This window comes from Procambarus clarkii, chromosome 80, assembly GCF_040958095.1.
Source record: "Procambarus clarkii isolate CNS0578487 chromosome 80, FALCON_Pclarkii_2.0, whole genome shotgun sequence".
NCBI classification, from domain to species: Eukaryota; Metazoa; Arthropoda; class Malacostraca; order Decapoda; family Cambaridae; genus Procambarus; species Procambarus clarkii.
In genome coordinates, this window is record NC_091229.1 from 18991578 (window position 1) to 19010626 (window position 19049).

General features: G+C 41.3%; 3 protein-coding genes across 5 annotated transcripts in view; 2 read left to right on the plus strand and 1 right to left on the minus strand.

Moving 5' to 3' along the window:
- LOC123746253 (larval cuticle protein 65Ag1) overlaps window positions 1–19049 on the plus strand; it is a 102124-nt gene that overhangs the window by 71949 nt on the left and 11126 nt on the right. The window contains exon 1 of one of the 3 annotated variants that reach the window (XM_069314868.1): window positions 14804–14863. The exons of the other annotated variants lie outside the window; for them this stretch is intronic. The gene's annotated coding sequence lies outside the window, so the exon portion shown is untranslated. Of the gene's footprint in view, window positions 1–14803; window positions 14864–19049 lie in introns of those variants that run through there. 3 annotated transcript variants of the gene reach the window in all.
- Window positions 2834–4247, minus strand: LOC123746252 (sodium/potassium/calcium exchanger 1-like). Its single transcript, XM_069315085.1, has 3 exons — window positions 4241–4247; window positions 3842–4083; window positions 2834–3685 (listed from the first exon to the last, which is right to left on the minus strand). The coding sequence occupies exons 1-3, from the start codon at window positions 4245–4247 to the stop codon at window positions 2834–2836; spliced, it is 1101 nt and encodes a 366-aa protein (XP_069171186.1).
- On the plus strand, window positions 17404–18633 carry LOC138357912 (SUMO-interacting motif-containing protein 1-like). The gene has a single exon (XM_069315086.1). It carries the CDS (start codon window positions 17404–17406, stop codon window positions 18631–18633), a length of 1230 nt encoding a protein of 409 aa, XP_069171187.1.

A 19049-nucleotide genomic window follows, 5' to 3' on the forward strand; every position in this document is an offset into this window, starting at 1 on the left:
TCGATCCATTCACACGATATTCGAACCATTCACACGATATTCGAACCATTCACACGATATTCGAACCATTCACACGATATTCGATCCATTCACACGATATTCGAACCGTTCACACGATATTCGAACCATTCACACGATATTCGAACCGTTCACACGATATTCGAACCGTTCACACGATATTCAAACCATTCACACGATATTCGAACCGTTCACACGATATTCGAACCGTTCACACGATATTCGAACCATTCACACGATATTCGAACCATTCACACGATATTCGAACCATTCACACGACATTCGAACCGTTCACACGATATTCGAACCGTTCACCCGACATCCGAACCATTCACCCAACATCCGAACCATTCACCCAACATCCGAACCATTCAATATTATTTTGTCTATAGTTAGGCCTTGGTTAGGTTGCGTGTTTAGGTAATTCTGTCGATAATTTGTAATTACAATTCGAAAGTGAAGTATTTCAACCTGTCCTCTGGGAAAGTGTCCTCTAACTAACGACCGATCCCAATGTCGTACCCCATAAATAGTTATTTTCACATGCAAATTATGTTATATATTTCAGAATTTTGTTCATAATTAGGCCTGATATAGGTTAGGGTTAGATGCGTGGGGTTCTTTCGGCAAATTATTTTTATTTGCAGTACGTGGGTGAAGTATTTTATCGAGGGGGGGAGATTCGAACAGCGTTCGTCAGCGAAGCACTGTTCGAATAATGTTCGAAGGTCATCAGTTATGTGTAAACAAGTTTTTTTTTATTTATAAACAACAGAAGGTTTTGTCGGGTAGGTTAACAAGCATTTGACCTTTATTGATGAGGTCGGGGCTGTGTTGACGAGAACGGGTCGTTCAATATTTATAGAAGCCGGTTCGAAATTGCTTCGAATGAGCCACAAACACATTCACTAAACACACAACTCACACTTGAATGACTCACGACTCAAAGTCTCGAACCCTGGCGTCCAGAGAAGCATAAAGAGTCCCTCGCCAGCCAGCCAACGGCTTCTGAAATCGGGGAAAGAAAAAAATTTAGGCCGCAATTATTAAGTTACTTTAAAATGTCAGCTTGACCATTTCCTTCTTTGGCGGGGAATTGGGAAGAAAAAAGGTGCTATACCCCAGTCTTCTGTAGAGGTCAAGTTCGCGGACTTTAGCAACGCATGATAGACCAAGTAAGTCATCGCCTCGTGTCTCTTTAATTCGTTCCAGGTAGGTTTAAGGTACAGCCCCAAGTAGCTAATTCATCCTACGGTAGTCTCGCTAAAATAGACTTAAGTAGCCCAAAAAAATAGTCTCAGGTAACCCCTGGAACCTTTAGGTACCTTACAAGTACCTTTAACCTCTTAAAACAGTAACAGAAACAACCCCCCTTCCCCAACCCATCTTCTATCCACAGATACTGCTATCTCTAAATCACATTCCTCTGATATCATAATTTTCAGAGATTTCAACTTTCGAAAAACAATTTTTCCCCGGTCAGTATCTCAGCCAATACAATCCGCTATCGAGCACAGAGGTGCGGACCGCAGACGGATTAAAAACACAGTTAGCGGCTTTGGAAATGTCAAAGGAGTCCCAGACGAACGGGTAGTGGGTAGTGTTGATGAATCCGGATCTCAATGATGGGTTTTTTAAGGGGAAGGTCAAGGGTATAGGTGCCATTCTGCCAGGAATTGGCCGACCTTTAGCAGTCGCCGCCGCCACAGGAAGCAGCGCGAGAGAGAGAGAGAGGGAGAGAGAGAGAGAGGGAGAGAGAGAGAGACAGAGAGAGAGGTGGGTCAGACCTAGAGAAAGAAATAGTAAGACATAGATACAAGACAGCAAAACAACTACATAAATACATACAAAATATATAGAGACAGTAACAGTCAGTGGGAAATATATATATGTATATATATATAATATATATATATATATATATATATATATATATATATATATATATATATATATATATATATATATATATATATATATATATGTCGTACCTAGTAGCCAGAACGCACTTCTCAGCCTACTATGCAAGGCCCGATTTGCCTAATAAGCCAAGTTTTCATGAATTAATGTTTTTTCGACTACCTAACCTAACAAACCTAACCTAACCTAACTTTTTCGGCTACCTAACCTAACCTAACTTTTTCGGCTACCTAACCCAACCTAACCTATAAAGATAGGTTAGGTTAGGTTAGGTAGGGTTAGTTAGGTTCGGTCTTATATCTACGTTAATTTTAACTCCAACAAAAAAAAATTGACCTCATACATAATGAAATGGGTAGCTTTATCATTTCATAAGAAAAAAATTAGAGAAAATATATTAATTCAGGAAAACTTGGCTTATTAGGCAAATCGGGCCTTGCATAGTAGGCCGAGAAGTGCGTTCTGGCTACTAGGTACGACATATATATATATATATATATATATATATATATATATATATATATATATATATATATATATATATATATATATATATATATAACTGAAAACTACACACCTCAGAAGGGACTCGAACCCATACTGGCAGGAGCACTCTGCCTCTGGCGTACAGGACACCTTAACCACTCGACCATCACGACCGTCGGGATGATGGGCAAATAGCCTCGGCTACCATCATCCTTTGTACGGTCGTTATGGGCGAGGTGTTAAGGTCTCCTGTACACCAGTTGCATAGTGCTCCTGGCAGTATGGGTTCGAGTCACTTCTGGGGTCAGACCTCGACATGGGATCATAGATTCATCACGTTATTGTGGTTTCATTGTGCATATCACAGATGATGAAGATAGAGACAGAGGAAGAGAATTAGAGATAGATATCAAGAGATGAAGATAACAGCTTTGTTATCCATGTTCACCAAACTGAAAGCTAGCACATGAGTCCTTGCCTTGGCAGACTCTATATCACCTTCGTCAGACTCTATATCACCTTCGCCAGACTCTATATCACCTTCGCCAGACTCTATATCACCTTCGCCAGACTCTATATCACCTTCGTCAGACTCTATATCACCTTCGTCAGACTCTATATCACCTTCGCCAGACTCTATATCACCTTCGTCAGACTCTATATCACCTTCGCCAGACTCTATATCACCTTCGTCAGACTCTATATCACCTTCGTCAGACTCTATATCACCTTCGCCAGACTCTATATCACCTTCGCCAGACTCTGGATCACCTTCGCCAGACTCTATATCACCTTCGCCAGACTCTATATCACCTTCGCCAGACTCTATATCACCTTCGTCAGACTCTATATCACCTTCGTCAGACTCTATATCACCTTCGCCAGACTCTATATCACCTTCGCCAGACTCTATATCACCTTCGTCAGACTCTATATCACCTTCGTCAGACTCTATATCACCTTCGCCAGACTCTATATCACCTTCGCCAGACTCTATATCACCTTCGCCAGACTCTATATCACCTTCGTCAGACTCTATATCACCTTCGTCAGACTCTACATCACCTTCGCCAGACTCTATATCACCTTCGCCAGACTCTATATCACCTTCGTCAGACTCTATATCACCTTCGTCAGACTCTATATCACCTTCGCCAGACTCTATATCACCTTCGCCAGACTCTATATCACCTTCGCAAGACTCTGGATCACGTTCATTCCCGCTACTTTCTTTCCGTGCCCTCAAGTAGCTCCGGTGCTCCTTGGCGTGGGCAGATCAGCTTCTGGAAGATACTGTTCCAGTCATGACCGGAACCGTATCTGTTCCAGAACCTCCCCCCCTTGTTTTAAACTGGAAAGATAACCCCCCATCCCTGGAACCTCTCGTTATCATTCAGTTGCCTAAAGCTGGAATGACAATCTCAACTGGAACACCCTCGTTGCCTGAAGCTGGAATGACAGTCTCAACTGGAACACCCTCGTTGCCTGAAGCTGGAATGACAATCTCAACTGGAACACCCTCGTTGCCTGAAGCTGGAATGACAGTCTCAACTGGAACACCCTCGTTGCCTGAAGCTGGAATGACAATCTCAACTGGAACACCCTCGTTGCCTGAAGCTGGAATGACAATCTCAACTGGAACACCCTCGTTGCCTGAAGCTGGAATGACAATCACTTCTGGAACACCCCTGTTGCCTGAAGCTGGAACGACAGCCCTTCCCTGGAAACCCCATACCAACCACCTTTCTCAACTCTGTTGATATCTTTCTGTCTGCAAGACTTTTCTAACGTGTATAATTAGACAGATATGACTAACCTGTCATAATTAGACAGATATATTTCGACTTTTGAGGTAGTCTGTGGCTTGTCTCTCTTGGCCAAAGAGACTCCCCCAAAGAGACTCCCTTAAAAAGACTTCCCCAAAGACGGCATTCTTTGGGGGAACGATTGTTAATTGCTTTTTTTTAATTCTTATTGCTTGAGAGCTGTTTATGGACATTTCCTGACAGGTGTAAGGTAGGTAACTTCTCCCTCTTCCTACCTCCTCCTACCTTCTCCTACCTTCTCCTCCTCTGTCACACCCAGTTTACCTTAGCTTCCTCCATAAAAAAAATTAGACATGATAATCATTCTTCGTGCTCGTCTTTTAAACCTTTTTATTGTTCTTAATTTAAGAAGAATAAGAATCTTCTTCTTCTTCTTCTCTCCTCCTCTTCCTCTTCCTCCTATTCTTGCTATTCATAATTATTCTATTTCACCTCTTCACAATAGACAGCAAATGGATAAAAGATGGAGAGTACGGTGGAGGAAACAAGAGATTCAATCTGATAGATAGACCTTAATAAATACATCTTATGATACATACTCATTCAGACACTATGATAGACAGACAGACATTCAGCTAGAGAGCGATTATACATACCTAATTAGACAGACACTGATATATACATTCAGATAAACATGCACATACATCACAGTATGTATAACTGACAGACGTACTGATATTCAGAAAGATATTTCAAGGGTTAGGTTATTAGACAGACAGACAGACAGTCGCTCAGACGTACATATAAACAGACAGACAGTCGCTCAGACGTACATATAAACAGACAGACAGTCGCTCAGACGTACATATAAACAGACAGACAGACAGATATTCTGAATAGTGACTTACGGGAAGAAATATCTTTTTAAAGACAGATATTTCGACAGGTAAGACTCGAGGATAAACAGGTATTCAGACGGAACTACAGATGATTAGACAGATAACGAGGCAGATATTTAGACAGTCAATAGCCAGACAGATAAGATACACAAATACATACAAAATATATATAGAGAGACAGTAACAGTCAGTGGGACAGAAATATATGTATATTTCTATACTTCTATAAATAATTAGACAGTCACTAACAAGACATAATGACAGTCAATAACGAGACATAATTAGACAACCAATAACGACACAGATAATTTAACAGTCAACAGTGAGACAGATAAGTAGACAGTTACGAGGCTGATAGACGGTTAAATACGAGACAGATAGACAGTCATTACTCCCAAACGTAGCTTTGGAGGGTCTTGAGTTGATCTCAGTTGAATGGTGTTGATCTCAGTTGAATGGTGTTGATCTCAGTTGAATGGTGTTGATCTCAGTTGAATGGTGCTGATCTCAGTTGAATGGTGTTGATCTCAGTTGAATGGTGTTGATCTCAGTTGAATGGTGTTGATCTCAGTTGAATGGTGTTGATCTCAGTTGAATGGTGTTGATCTCAGTTGAATGGTGTTGATCTCAGTTGAATGGTGTTGATTTCAGTTGAATGGGGCTCCACCTACCACCACAACCACTACCACCTCTCACAAAACAACGAGACGAGGTCACTCACAAGCAAGGTCACCTTGTGCTTGTGGCTCACAATAGGTCTTATTACTGACGTCTACTAAGCACCCGTGACCTTTCAGGAGTTGACCTGAGACAGCACAAGCGACCTTATGAGAAGGAAGGAAAAAAAAGCAAGGCACTCAGCCCTAATTAGTGCCACGTGTGTCTGGATAATATATGTTTCTTGTAAGATCGGAGTTCGATTCCCCGATGATCCGTTCTCATATTTTCCAGGTTTTAATGTGCCTTACAAGAGTTATATTATTATATTTTAGTTATCTGGCCTGATTTGTTGATCTAAGGGTCAACAAATCACTATATATTTAACAGTAGGCAGGAAAAGCCACGATTTGCAAATAGAGAATATTTTTGTTTTAATTATTCATAAATAATAATGGTGTCCAAATAACTAATTTTGATCAATTTGTTTATTATTATACGGTAAATTTTTAATAAGGTTCTTAAAACTTTTTTTTTGGTAGTAAAGTTATCAAACTTTTTCGACTTTGTTAGTAAAATTTTGGAACTTTTTTTGTTTACTAAATGTTAGTAAAGGTTTGGGAACGATCTTGACCTTATTAGTAAAACATACGAACGTTTTTTGTTTCGTTAGTAACGCTGGCAGACGTTGTTGACTTTCCCTAAGAAGTAAATTTAGTCCTACACAAAGGGGATCCAGTCTCACATAAAGAGGATCGAATACCACATAAAGGGGGATCCAATACCATATAAAAGGGATCCAATACCACATAAAGGGGATCCAGTCCCACACAAAGGAGGATCCAGTCTCACATAAAGAGAATCCAATTCCACATACAGCAGATCGAATACCACATAAAAGGAAGCCAGTCCCACATAAATCTAATCCAATACCACATAAAGAGGGATCCAGTACCACATAAAAGGGGGATCCAGGACCACATAAAACAAATCGAATACCACATATAGGTGACCTAATACCACATAAAAGGGCTCCAATACCATATAATATGAATCCAATGGCACACAAAGAAGTTCCAATACCACTCACAGGGGGATTCAACACCACATAAATCAGTAAATAAGGGAATCAACTACCACATACAGGGAACATAATACCCCCTTAACAAAAAATGAATCCAGTATCACATATATAGAGTATGTAATACCCTGTAAAAGACAATCTTGCGTAACATAACAAGAGGAGGATTCAATACCATGAGAAGCTGACCCCCCCCCCCTCCTGACCACGGAAAGAGGATCCAATGCCACACTTACGATCATAATTACTATAGTCTTGCGACCTCTCTTGTCTCATTTGAAACACTTAAGTTCTCCTTGAATTTCTGCAAACATCTCTTAATTAGAGTGTGGAAATATTTCCTGATACTATATTATATATATATATATATATATATATAAATATATATATATATATATATATATATATATATATATATATATATATATATATATATATATATTGTATAATGTATCATTATTCGAAGAAATTAGTTTTGTGATGAGTTAAACTTCCTGTAAGCGAGCCTTGTTCGACAGTGAGGAGGTTACCTTGACGTTACCTTGAGGTGCTTCCGGGGCTTAGTGTCCCCGCGGCCCGGTCGCGACGACCGGGCCGCGGGGACACTAAGGGGACACTAATTACCGGGTGTTAATTAAATTAAATACGGGCCGTTAAGGTCCCTCCACTTCCTCATGTTGATGAGGACAAACTCATACTTCCTCATCTAGGGTCGTACCCATCGCCTCATGTACACTCATCCCAGCACTCTATAACAACATACGTCGCAAGATAGCACATAAAAAAACAAGATAACTGGGTAATCTTACACTCGGATAGCGCCTTCTCTTTCCCCCCCCCCCCCCGCTCTCTCTCGTGTGATAGCGTAATAATAGCGTGCATTGTAATTGTGTTATCGTAATTATGGTAATTAAGCACGATTTACTGACGAGGAAGTTAGTAGGATTTCTTTCTCTCTCTCAGTCTGTCTGTCTCTCTCTCTCTCTCTCTCTCTCTCTCTCTCTCTCTCTCTCTCTCTCTCTCTCTCTCTCTCTCTCTCTCTCTCTCTCTCTCTCTCTCTCTCTCTCGGGCGCTGGGGCCTCTGAAGATCAGGTTACAGTCTGTCGCCATCAACGTCTTTGGAACCTAAGTCTTGCGACAAATCCAACTAGTTCTCCAAACCCGCGTTAAACGAGGCCAGAATAGAGCGAGCCTTTCTCCCCCCCCCCCTCCCCCCTTCCGTCTGTTTACCTGTCTCGCATCTCTGTCTCTAATCCGTCCCAGCATCCGAACACACGTACGGGTGTGACGGGAAGGAGACATCAAACAGATATTTCTAAAAAAAAAAAAAAACGGAAAATGATTCCCGTTGTTATTGAAGTTTTACAGTGTTAGTAGTGGAAATAGCGACGTTTCGGGTTTGTTTACATTGGTTGATGACGTCACTCTTGTGTCACGCCCTGGACACGTGGTCCAGCATCAAGGGGGATACATTGACATTTTGCTCACAAGCTGTCAAGAGTCTTAGGTAAAAGCCACAGAGTCAAATGTAAAGTTAAAGCAAAGATATATATATATATATATATATATATATATATATATATATATATATATATATATATATATATATATATATATATATATATATATATATATATATATTAGTACATTTGAGTATAAATGTTGGATATTTGGCCATTTTCCAATTGATTTATATATCTAATTGCATAAGGAGCGTTAGTAAAATGTCACAAGATTCAGGACTATGTGTTTTTGTCTTGTGTATACTCAAGGTGTAGGCGTTGTGTGTGTGTGTGTGTGTGTTGTGTTGTGTATACTCAAGGTGTAGGCGTTGTGTGTGTGTGTGTGTGTGTCTTGTGTTGTGTATACTCAAGGTGTAGGCGTTGTGTGTGTGTGTGTGTGTGTCTTGTGTTGTGTATACTCAAGGTGTAGGCGTTGTGTGTGTGTGTGTGTGTGTCTTGTGTTGTGTATACTCAAGGTGTAGGCGTTGTGTGTGTGTGTGTGTGTGTCTTGTCTTGTGTATACTCAAGGTGTAGGCGTTGTGTGTGTGTGTGTGTGTCTTGTGTTGTGTATACTCAAGGTGTAGGCGTTGTGTGTGTGTGTGTGTGTGTCTTGTGTTGTGTATACTCAAGGTGTAGGCGTTGTGTGTGTGTGTGTGTGTGTCTTGTCTTGTGTATACTCAAGGTGTAGGCGTTGTGTGTGTGTGTGTGTGTCTTGTGTTGTGTATACTCAAGGTGTAGGCGTTGTGTGTGTGTGTGTGTGTGTCTTGTGTTGTGTATACTCAAGGTGTAGGCGTTGTGTGTGTGTGTGTGTGTCTTGTGTTGTGTATACTCAAGGTGTAGGCGTTGTGTGTGTGTGTGTGTGTGTCTTGTGTTGTGTATACTCAAGGTGTAGTGTTGTGTGTGTGTGTGTGTGTGTCTTGTCTTGTGTATACTCAAGGTGTAGGCGTTGTGTGTGTGTGTGTGTGTGTGTTGTGTTGTGTATACTCAAGGTGTAGTGTTGTGTGTGTGTGTGTGTCTTGTGTTGTGTATACTCAAGGTGTATTGTGTGTCCGTATTACCCGGGAACTCTGTAATAGGCTTCTTGTTTAGAAAACGGAAGATGGTCGTCTTCGACTCATTTGACAGAAAAGCTTCACTTGCAAATACTGTAGAATAAAATGATATAATCTCTGAAGATAGGGACCGGGAGCTGCAGTCCTAAATTACCCACATTAACCTTTCTTGGGGTCAAAGGTTAAAGTCATGTAAATGTTTGAGATTTACTTACGTGTAAGAAGCTAATTTTTTTTGTAAGACGTGTTAACCAAACACAATATAAATGATGTTTGTTGTGAGGAAATCGTTGAACAGAGCTACTCCAGTGAACGTTCAACGGTGTTCAAGTGAACAGCAGACTGACGGACGTTGACGTATTAAATTTAGATACTTGATACAAGAAGATATATATATATATATATATATATATATATATATATTTTTTTTTTTTTTTTTTTGAAGGGAGAAATTGGACTCTGCTGCATGTTAGTCCTGAACCAACTTGACAGGATTCAAGTTTTACCTTCGGGAAAGGTAATTTGGGAAAGTTTGGGTAATATAATTAAGTTCGAGAGACGGTGAAGTTGAAGTCTTATAGAGGACTTCCTTCCAATTGGGGGGGGGGGGGGGGGGGGGGTAGAAATAGACTAAGCTACTCTATCCCTCTGAGATGTTTTTTTCTTGTCTCAGTAAACATAGTTGAACTTGATTGAACTTGACTTTCTTCCCCACTGAGTCTACACCCAGAAGAGGGTGTAGTGGCTGCTTCAATTACAACCCCCCCAAGAGCCCTATTTGGGTGTGTGTGGGGGGGGGGAGTAGTTAGGCAGTATCAGTTTGTCAATTGGAGAGGGTGTGAACCTGAGAGAGGGTTGGGGGGGGGGGGCTGGGGCCAGGTTTGGGGAGGGGAGGGAGAGAGAGAGACATGCTCACCCGGGCCTGTTACCCGGGACCATGGAGGTGGGACCAGTGGTCACTATCGTGGATTGTGTCACATATAAACATCTGTTCCGCCCCCTGACACACGCACACACGCACGCACACACACTGTCTTCGCTGGAAGACAGAAGAGTTAGGGGGGACATGATCACCACATTCAAGATTCTCAAGGGAATTGATAGGGTAGATAAAGATAGTCTATTTAACACAAGGGGAACACGCACTAGGGAACACAGGTGGAAACTGAGTGCCCAAATGAGCCACAGAGACGTTAGAAAGAACTTTTTTTAGTGTCAGAGTGGTTGACAAATGGAATGCATTAGGGGGTGATGTGGTGGAGGCTGACTCCATACACAGTTTCAAATGTAGATATGATAGAGCCCAATAGGCTCAGGAACCTGTACACCTGTTGATTGACCATTGAGAGGCGAGACCAAAGAGCCAGAGCTCAACCCCCGCAAGCACAACTAGATGAGTACACACACACACACACACAGGGGGGGTGGGTTCGCGGCTGAGTGGACGGCGCTCCAGAGTCGTATTCCTAATGGCCCGGATTCTATTCCCGGCCGAGGCCGAGACAAATGAATTTATTTCACCTGATGCCGCTGTTCACCTAGCAGTAAATATGCACCTGGGAGCTAGACAGCTGCTACGGGCTGCTTCCTGGGAACGTGTGTGTGTGTGTGTGTGTGTGTGTGTGTGTGTGTGTGTGTGTGTGTGTGTGTGTGTGTGTGTATGTGTGTGTGTGTGTGTGTGTGTGTGTGTGTGTGTATGTGTGTGTGTATGTGTGTGTGTGTGTGTGTGTGTGTGTGTGTGTGTGTGTGTGTGTGTGTGTGTGTGTGTGTGTGTGTGTGTGTGTGTGTGTGTGTGTGTGTGTGTGTGTGTGTGTGTGTGTATGTGTGTGTGTGTGTGTGTGTGTGTGTGTGTGTGTGTGTATGTGTGTGTGTGTGTGTTAGGTCGGGACTCGGTTCATTAGATAACCATCGGTTAGAAAGGCGGAGTCCAAGAGCTAACAGCCCGATCCTGCAGGCACAAATAATAATTGCAAATAGCAAATCTAGTCGTAGACGGTTGGAACAAGTTAGGGGAGAAGGTGATAGAGGCCAAGACCGTCAGTAGTTTCAAAGCGTTATATGACAAAGAGTGCTGGGAAGACGGGACACCACGAGCCTAGCTCTCATCCTATAACTACACCTAGGTAATTACACTTAAATATAATTACTTAAGTAAATACACTCATCATCTGTCTCTTTCTCTCTCTCTCTCTCTCTCTCTCTCTTTCTCTCTCTCTCTCTCTCTCTCTCTCTCTCTCTCTCTCTCTCTCTCTCTCTCTCTCTCTCTCTCTCTCTCTCTCTCTCTCTCTCTCTCTCTCTCACTCTCTCTCTCTCTCTCTCTCTCTCTCTAATGTTGTTCGCCCTCCTTGCTCAAGGACTGGAAAGCATGTAATGTAATCTCCATTGCCTGGCTGGATACCTGTGCTCTTGAATCAAACTGGAAGCTTGGTCCCATTGGCAATCTTCCAGGGAAAATATACACTTTCCAGCTTACATGGGCAAGGTTAGGCACCATATGAGATACAAGGTATTACAGATGTGAACAAGGAAGGATTGACTGGGTAAAAAAGATGCAACTGTTTGAATCTGTTCACTCGTGAGTAAGTGAGGCCTTGGTGGTAGAACGATTGGCGGGTTGTGTTCCAGGGGGGAGTAGTAGGGTAAGGCTTACCCATTAGGTATGGGAAGGGAAAGCTCTCAGCCTGTTAAAAGGAGTCAGCAGTCGTCTGCTCCTGTACCCTCCTGTGTAAAAAAAAAAAACCTTTGCGCCGGTTTAACTCACTAGAGAATTTATTGGGCACGTAAAAATCCCTAAATCGGGGTTCTAAGTTAGTGTTGTTCATGCCCTCAGGGGCTTCTAACTGCTCTAGAAGAGCCCCTAGTTCTAGCTTCTTAGAATTTAGCAACATTTAAATTCTGTCTAGACTTAGACTAGCCACTTGGACTGGTTTGCGTGGCCTCGTTGCTTGCTTGCAGGGTCAGTGCTCGATCCTGCAATGTTCCAAGTGACTGGGGACCGTTCCTTCACCTTGTCCTCATCCAGAAATAACTTTTAAACAATGAATATAATAATATATAGGGGTTATCTCATCCACGTTCATATCTACTTGCAACTCTATATCAATTGCAAAACTGTGTTTGAAATTTGCTATTTGAAAAATGAGAGAATGATTTGCAATCTTCTCAAGACCACTTAATTGTAGCAACTTTGTGGTCTTAAAGTTTGTAATCGATTGTAGTTTAGTCAAAGTTCCATAGGGATCTTTTCATGGGGTATTTTGCAACTTAATTTGCATGAAGATAGAAACTTTGATGATTCAAATTGGTTTTAGAATTCATTCTGGGACAGTTTATATGTAGCAGGAAACACACACAAACATTCCCAGCAAACACACATATACAAACATACATATATACGAATGTGAAACAAGGCTTGAACCGCCCTACTTAAGCCCTAAATTCACATCAGAACTCTATGACCCAATAAGGATTCGAACCTCCTCTCAGGGCTTGTACCAGAGCCCCAGCTGAAGGAACTCCCCCCCCCCCTCCCCCCATCTCCTTGGTTACTGCCCAATTGCTTCCGCCACCCTTACCCCGTCACCTCCTTTTCCCTAAACTTTGCCCTTTGCCCGGGAGCCGGTCGGCCGAGCGGACAGCACGCTGCACTTGTGATCCTGTGGTCCTGGGTTCGATCCCAGGCGCCGGCGAGAAACAATGGGCAGAGTTTCTTTCACCCTATGCTCCTGTTACCTAGCAGTAAAATAGGTACCTGGGTGTTAGTCAGCTGTCACGGGCTGCTTCCTGGGGGGGTGGAGGCCTGGTCGAGGACCGGGCCGCGGGGACACTTAAGCCCCGAAATCATCTCAAGATAACCTCAAGATAACCTCTCCCCTGAAGTCCATTAAGCAGGTGTGTGGCGAGGGATAAGCCAGGTGTGTGGAGCCAGGGATGGTCTAAGGGGGGTAAGCCAGATGTGAGGCCTGGTTGAAGACCAGGTGTAGGCCGGGTGTACTCAAGAGGGGTTGCCATATGTGTAGCTTAGACTCGTCCAGGTGTAGAGTCAGTTGTAAGTATTTGTAAGTTATTTGTAAGTATTTGTAAGTTATTTGTAAGTATTTGTAAGTTATTTGTAAGTTATTTGTAAGTTATTTGTAAGTATTTGTAAGTTATTTGTAAGCATTTGTAAGTTATTTGTAAGTTATTTGTAAGTTATTTGTAAGTATTTGTAAGTTATTTGTAAGCATTTGTAAGTTATTTGTAAGTTATTTGTAAGTTATTTGTAAGCATTTGTAAGTTATTTGTAAGTTATTTGTAAGTTATTTGTAAGTATTTGTAAGTTATTTGTAAGTATTTGTAAGTTATTTGTAAGTATTTGTAAGTTATTTGTAAGTTATTTGTAAGTTATTTGTAAGTATTTGTAAGTTATTTGTAAGCATTTGTTAGTTATTTGTAAGTATTTGTAAGTATATGTTGTGCCACAGACGTGTCCTTACATTTATACAATGCTGAGCAGCGACTATACAATGCTGAGCACCATCTATACAATGCTGAGCTCCATCTATACAATGCTGAGCACCATCTATACAATGCTGAGCACCATTTTTACAATGCTGAGCATCCTCTATACAATGCTGAGCACCATCTATACAATGCTGAGCACCATCTATACAATGCTGAGCACCATCTATACAATGCTGAGCAACATCTATACAATGCTAAGCACCGTCTATACAATGCTGAGCACCATCTATACATTGCTGAGCACCATCTATACAATGCTGAGCTCCATCTATACAATGCTGAGCACCGTCTATACATTGCTGAGCACCGTCTATACAATGCTGAGCTCCATCTATACAATGCTGAGCACCATGTATACAATGCTGAGCACCATCTATACAATGCTGAGCACCATCTATACAATGCTGAGCACCATCTATACAATGCTGAGCACCATCTATACAATGCTGAGCACCATCTATACAATGCTGAGCACCATCTATACAATGCTGAGCTCCATCTATACAATGCTGAGCAGCATGTATACAATGCTGAGCATCCTCTATACAATGCTGAGCATCCTCTATACATGGCGGTGTGCGCCAGGTAGCAATGCTGTCGCTTTTGTTTTTTTGTGTTTTTGTGAGACCCTCTTGACCGCACAGCGCTGCGCTCTGCTTTCCAGCGGCCTCGGGCGAGGTCACCAATCAGCAGGCGGCTCTCTGACTACGTCACCGCCGACGTCACTACCCTAGAGATGAAGGCAAAACTGAGGGTGGTGATTGGTGGGCTTTGGATGAGACATAACCTTTGCCTGTAATCGATTGGCCTGCTAGTACTAGCCGACCATGACGTCACTGTCCTTGTGAGGTGGTGATTGGTTGTCAAGAGGGTGGGTGGGCGTGGCATCTGGAAGCTATATAAAGGGGCCGGTGAGCAGCGACTGAGCACAGTTCAGGTTCGTCGGACCAACAAGTAACATCACACAGTCACCGCCCAGGTACAGTGCTGCTGCTGCCTTGTAAATAGTGAGAATGGGTCAAATGGAAGCTGAAATAGCGGGTTACAGCGCTATTGATATATGAAAATGGGTACAGCGGAACTGGAATGAAAAGATAATTGATGTAGTGAGAATTGTATAATGACTCGAAAGCAAAAATTTTGAGTTTAGAGAAAACAGCGAGTGTCTGTAATTGGTCATGGAATAGGTCGGTAATTTTAGTGTAGCTATAAGTGGAATAGTACGGTAATAGATGTAACTGGAACAAAACTATGTGTGGGGGATGGTGTGTAGTGAATTTAGAGACAGAGAGGGGAATGAGCCAAGTTAATCCTTACAAACACACAACGTCCCTGTGATTCCCCCCCTTGTTACAACCTTTAATGCAGTTGTTACATCTTGTTATAATAATTTTTATGATGTATTAGAAGGTTGTTCCAACGTTGTATATTAGTTGTTAAAAGGTGTTATTAAACCTTGTTCCAACGTTGTATATTGGTTGTTAGGAGGTGTTATTAAACCTTGTTTCAACGTTGTATATTGGTTGTTAGAAGGTGTTATTAAACCTTGTTCCAACGTTGTATATTGGTTGTTAGGAGGTGTTATTAAGCCTTGTTTCCAACGTTGTATATTGGTTGTTAGAAGGTGTTATTAAACCTTGTTCCCTACGTTGTAAATTGGTTGTTAGAAGGTGTTATTAAACCTTTTTCCAACGTTGTATATTGGTTGTTAGAAGGTGTTATTAAACCTTGTTCCAACGTTGTATATTGGTTGTTAACGTGTTATTAAACCTTGTTCCAACGTTGTATATTGGTTGTTAGGCGGTGTTATTAAACCTTGTTCCAACGTTGTATATTGGTTGTTAGGAGGTGTTATTAAACCTTGTTCCAACGTTGCATATTGGTTGTTAGAAGGTGTAATTAAACCTTTTTCCAACGTTGTATATTGGTTGTTAGAAGGTGTTATTAAACCTTTTTCCAGTGTTGTATATTGGTTGTTAGAAGGTGTTATTAAACCTTGTTCCAACGTTGTATATTGGTTGTTAACGTGTTATTAAACCTTGTTCCAACGTTGTATATTGGTTGTTAGAAGGTGTTATTAAACCTTGTTCCAACGTGGTATATTGGTTGTTAACGTGTTATTAAACCTTGTTCCAATGTTGTATATTGGTTGTTAACGTGTTATTAAACCTTGTTCCAACGTTGTATATTGGTTGTTAACGTGTTATTAAACCTTGTTCCAACGTTGTATATTGGTTGTTAGAAGGTGTTATTAAACCTTGTTCCAACGTGGTATATTGGTTGTTAACGTGTTATTAAACCTTGTTCCAACGTTGTATATTGGTTGTTAACGTGTTATTAAACCTTGTTCCAACGTTGTATATTGGTTGTTAACGTGTTATTAAACCTTGTTCCCTACGTTGTATATTGGTTGTTAACGTGTTATTAAACCTTGTTCCAACGTTGTAGAAACGTTCGAACAATGGGTGTAGAATAGGTGTTTTACAATGAATTGATGTTGCATAATGAATGGATATATTGCATTATACTTTGGTGTTTGTTGACGTCTTCTGTGTTTGCTTTTCATTTAGACAAGTTTCTTTCGTTCGTCCTTTCGTTTAAGGTTAAAAAAAACGATGACTAACGACATTTAATACGATTAACGACTCATAAAAGGTCAACGAGCAATTACTAACGACTCGGATAAGATCAGAGAGCAGTTATTAATCACTCGTGTATCGTCATTAAACGATGACTAGCGACTCGTTTGAGGTCAACGAACAACGAATAAAGATTCGTATAGGGTCAACGAACAATGGTTAACGACTCGTATAGGGTCAACGAGCAATGGCTAACGACTCGTATAGGGTCAACGAGCAATGGCTAACGACTCGTATAGGGTCAACGAGCAATGGCTAACGACTCGTATAGGGTCAACGAGCAATGGCTAACGACTCGTATAGGGTCAACGAGCAATGGCTAACGACTCGTATAGGGTCAACGAGCAATGGTGAACGACTCGTATAGGGTCAACGAGCAATGGCTAACGACTCGTATAGGGTCAACGAGCAATGGCTAACGACTCGTATAGGGTCAACGAACAATGGCTAACGACTCGTATAGGGTCAACGAGCAATGGCTAACGACTCGTATAGGGTCAACGAACAATGACTAACGACTCGTATAGGGTCAACGAGCAATGGCTAACGACTCGTATAGGGTCAACGAGCAATGGCTAACGACTCGTATAGGGTCAACGAACACTGGCTAACGACTCGTATAGGGTCAACGAGCAATGGCTAACGACCGATATAAGGTCATTGAACAATGACTAATCAGTCGTATGAGGTCAACAAACCTAACATTTGTGTATATAAACACCTTTCTAAGTTAGTGATGTGTTTATATATTGTTAGATAAATTCTTAAATTTGTATAGTGAGTATTAATATATATTTTTAATAGTAGATAGTACTGGAATGACTGTTTGTGGTTCTTGAATTGTTGTGGATGGTATTTAAGGGTTGTATATGGTACTAGAATGATTGTAGTTGGTAATCTAATGGTTGTAGATCTTACAGGAATGGTTGTAGATCTTACAGGAATGGTTGTAGATCTTACAGGAATGGTTGTAGATCTTACAGGAATGGTTGTAGATCTTACAGGAATGGTTGTAGATCTTACAGGAATGGTTGTAGATCTTAAAGGAATGGTTGTAGATCTTACAGGAATGGTTGTAGATCTTACAGGAATGGTTGTAGATCTTACAGGAATGGTTGTAGATCTTACAGGAATGGTTGTAGATCTTACAGGAATGGTTGTAGATCTTAAAGGAATGGTTGTAGATCTTACAGGAATGGTTGTAGATCTTACAGGAATGGTTGTAGATCTTACAGGAATGGTTGTAGATCTTACAGGAATGGTTGTAGATCTTACAGGAATGGTTGTAGATCTTACAGGAATGGTTGTAGATCTTAAAGGAATGGTTGTAGATCTTACAGGAATGGTTGTAGATCTTAAAGGAATGGTTGTAGATCTTACAGGAATGGTTGTAGATCTTAAAGGAATGGTTGTAGATCTTACAGGAATGGTTGTAGATCTTACAGGAATGGTTGTAGATCTTACAGGAATGGTTGTAGATCTTAAAGGAATGGTTGTAGATCTTACAGGAATGGTTGTAGATCTTACAGGAATGGTTGTAGATCTTACAGGAATGGTTGTAGATCTTACAGGAATGGTTGTAGATCTTACAGGAATGGTTGTAGATCTTAAAGGAATGGTTGTAGATCTTAAAGGAATGGTTGTAGATCTTACAGGAATGGTTGTAGATCTTAAAGGAATGGTTGTAGATCTTACAGGAATGGTTGTAGATCTTACAGGAATGGTTGTAGATCTTAAAGGAATGGTTGTAGATCTTAAAGGAATGGTTGTAGATCTTACAGGAATGGTTGTAGATCTTACAGGAATGGTTGTAGATCTTACAGGAATGGTTGTAGATCTTACAGGAATGGTTGTAGATCTTACAGGAATGGTTGTAGATCTTACAGGAATGGTTGTAGATCTTACAGGAATGGTTGAAGATCTTACAGGAATGGTTGTAGATCTTACAGGAATGGTTGTAGATCTTACAGGAATGGTTGTAGATCTTACAGGAAGGGTTGTAGATCTTACAGGAATGGTTGTAGATCTTACAGGAATGGTTGTAGATCTTACAGGAATGGTTGTAGATGAAAGTACCTATAGAAATTTACAACATGGTTCGTGTTGTTAAGTTTCCAAGCTTGTAAACTGTTTAATAAATGTAAACAAAGCCGCCAAGATTGTCGAAAGATGCACAGGTTTCGTAAGTAGTTGCGTAAATGCTTGGGATCCTGGGACAGTTCTAAGTGCCATAGAGTGTCACGAGGGAGCCACATAGGGGGTAGCGGAGTGCCATAGGTCCATTCAGAGTTCTCTGGACTACAATTATATTTACCTAATGTTGGGCATCACGATCTGACACCGTTTGACATTGTCTGACACACTCTGACACCATCTGACACCGTAAGACACCGTCTGACATCGCCTGACACAGTCTGACACCGTCTGACACCGCCTTATACGCCTGGCACATCTTAAGAAGTTCAGTGGGCCTTGAACTACTCCTTAAGGGGCGTGGCAAGAAAGGGAAGGGTGAAGGGGAAGGGT

Bases quoted from the DNA above. Each gene is read 5' to 3' on its own strand.
- LOC123746252 (XM_069315085.1), bottom strand. The intron at 3,686-3,841 runs GTCATTCCAGCT...GCCCACGCCAAG, and splicing joins AGGGTGTTCCAGTTGAGATT to GAGCACCGGAGCTACTTGAG.
- LOC138357912 (XM_069315086.1), top strand. From the start codon at position 17,404: ATGATTGTAGTTGGTAATCTAATGGTTGTAGATCTTACAGGAATGGTT.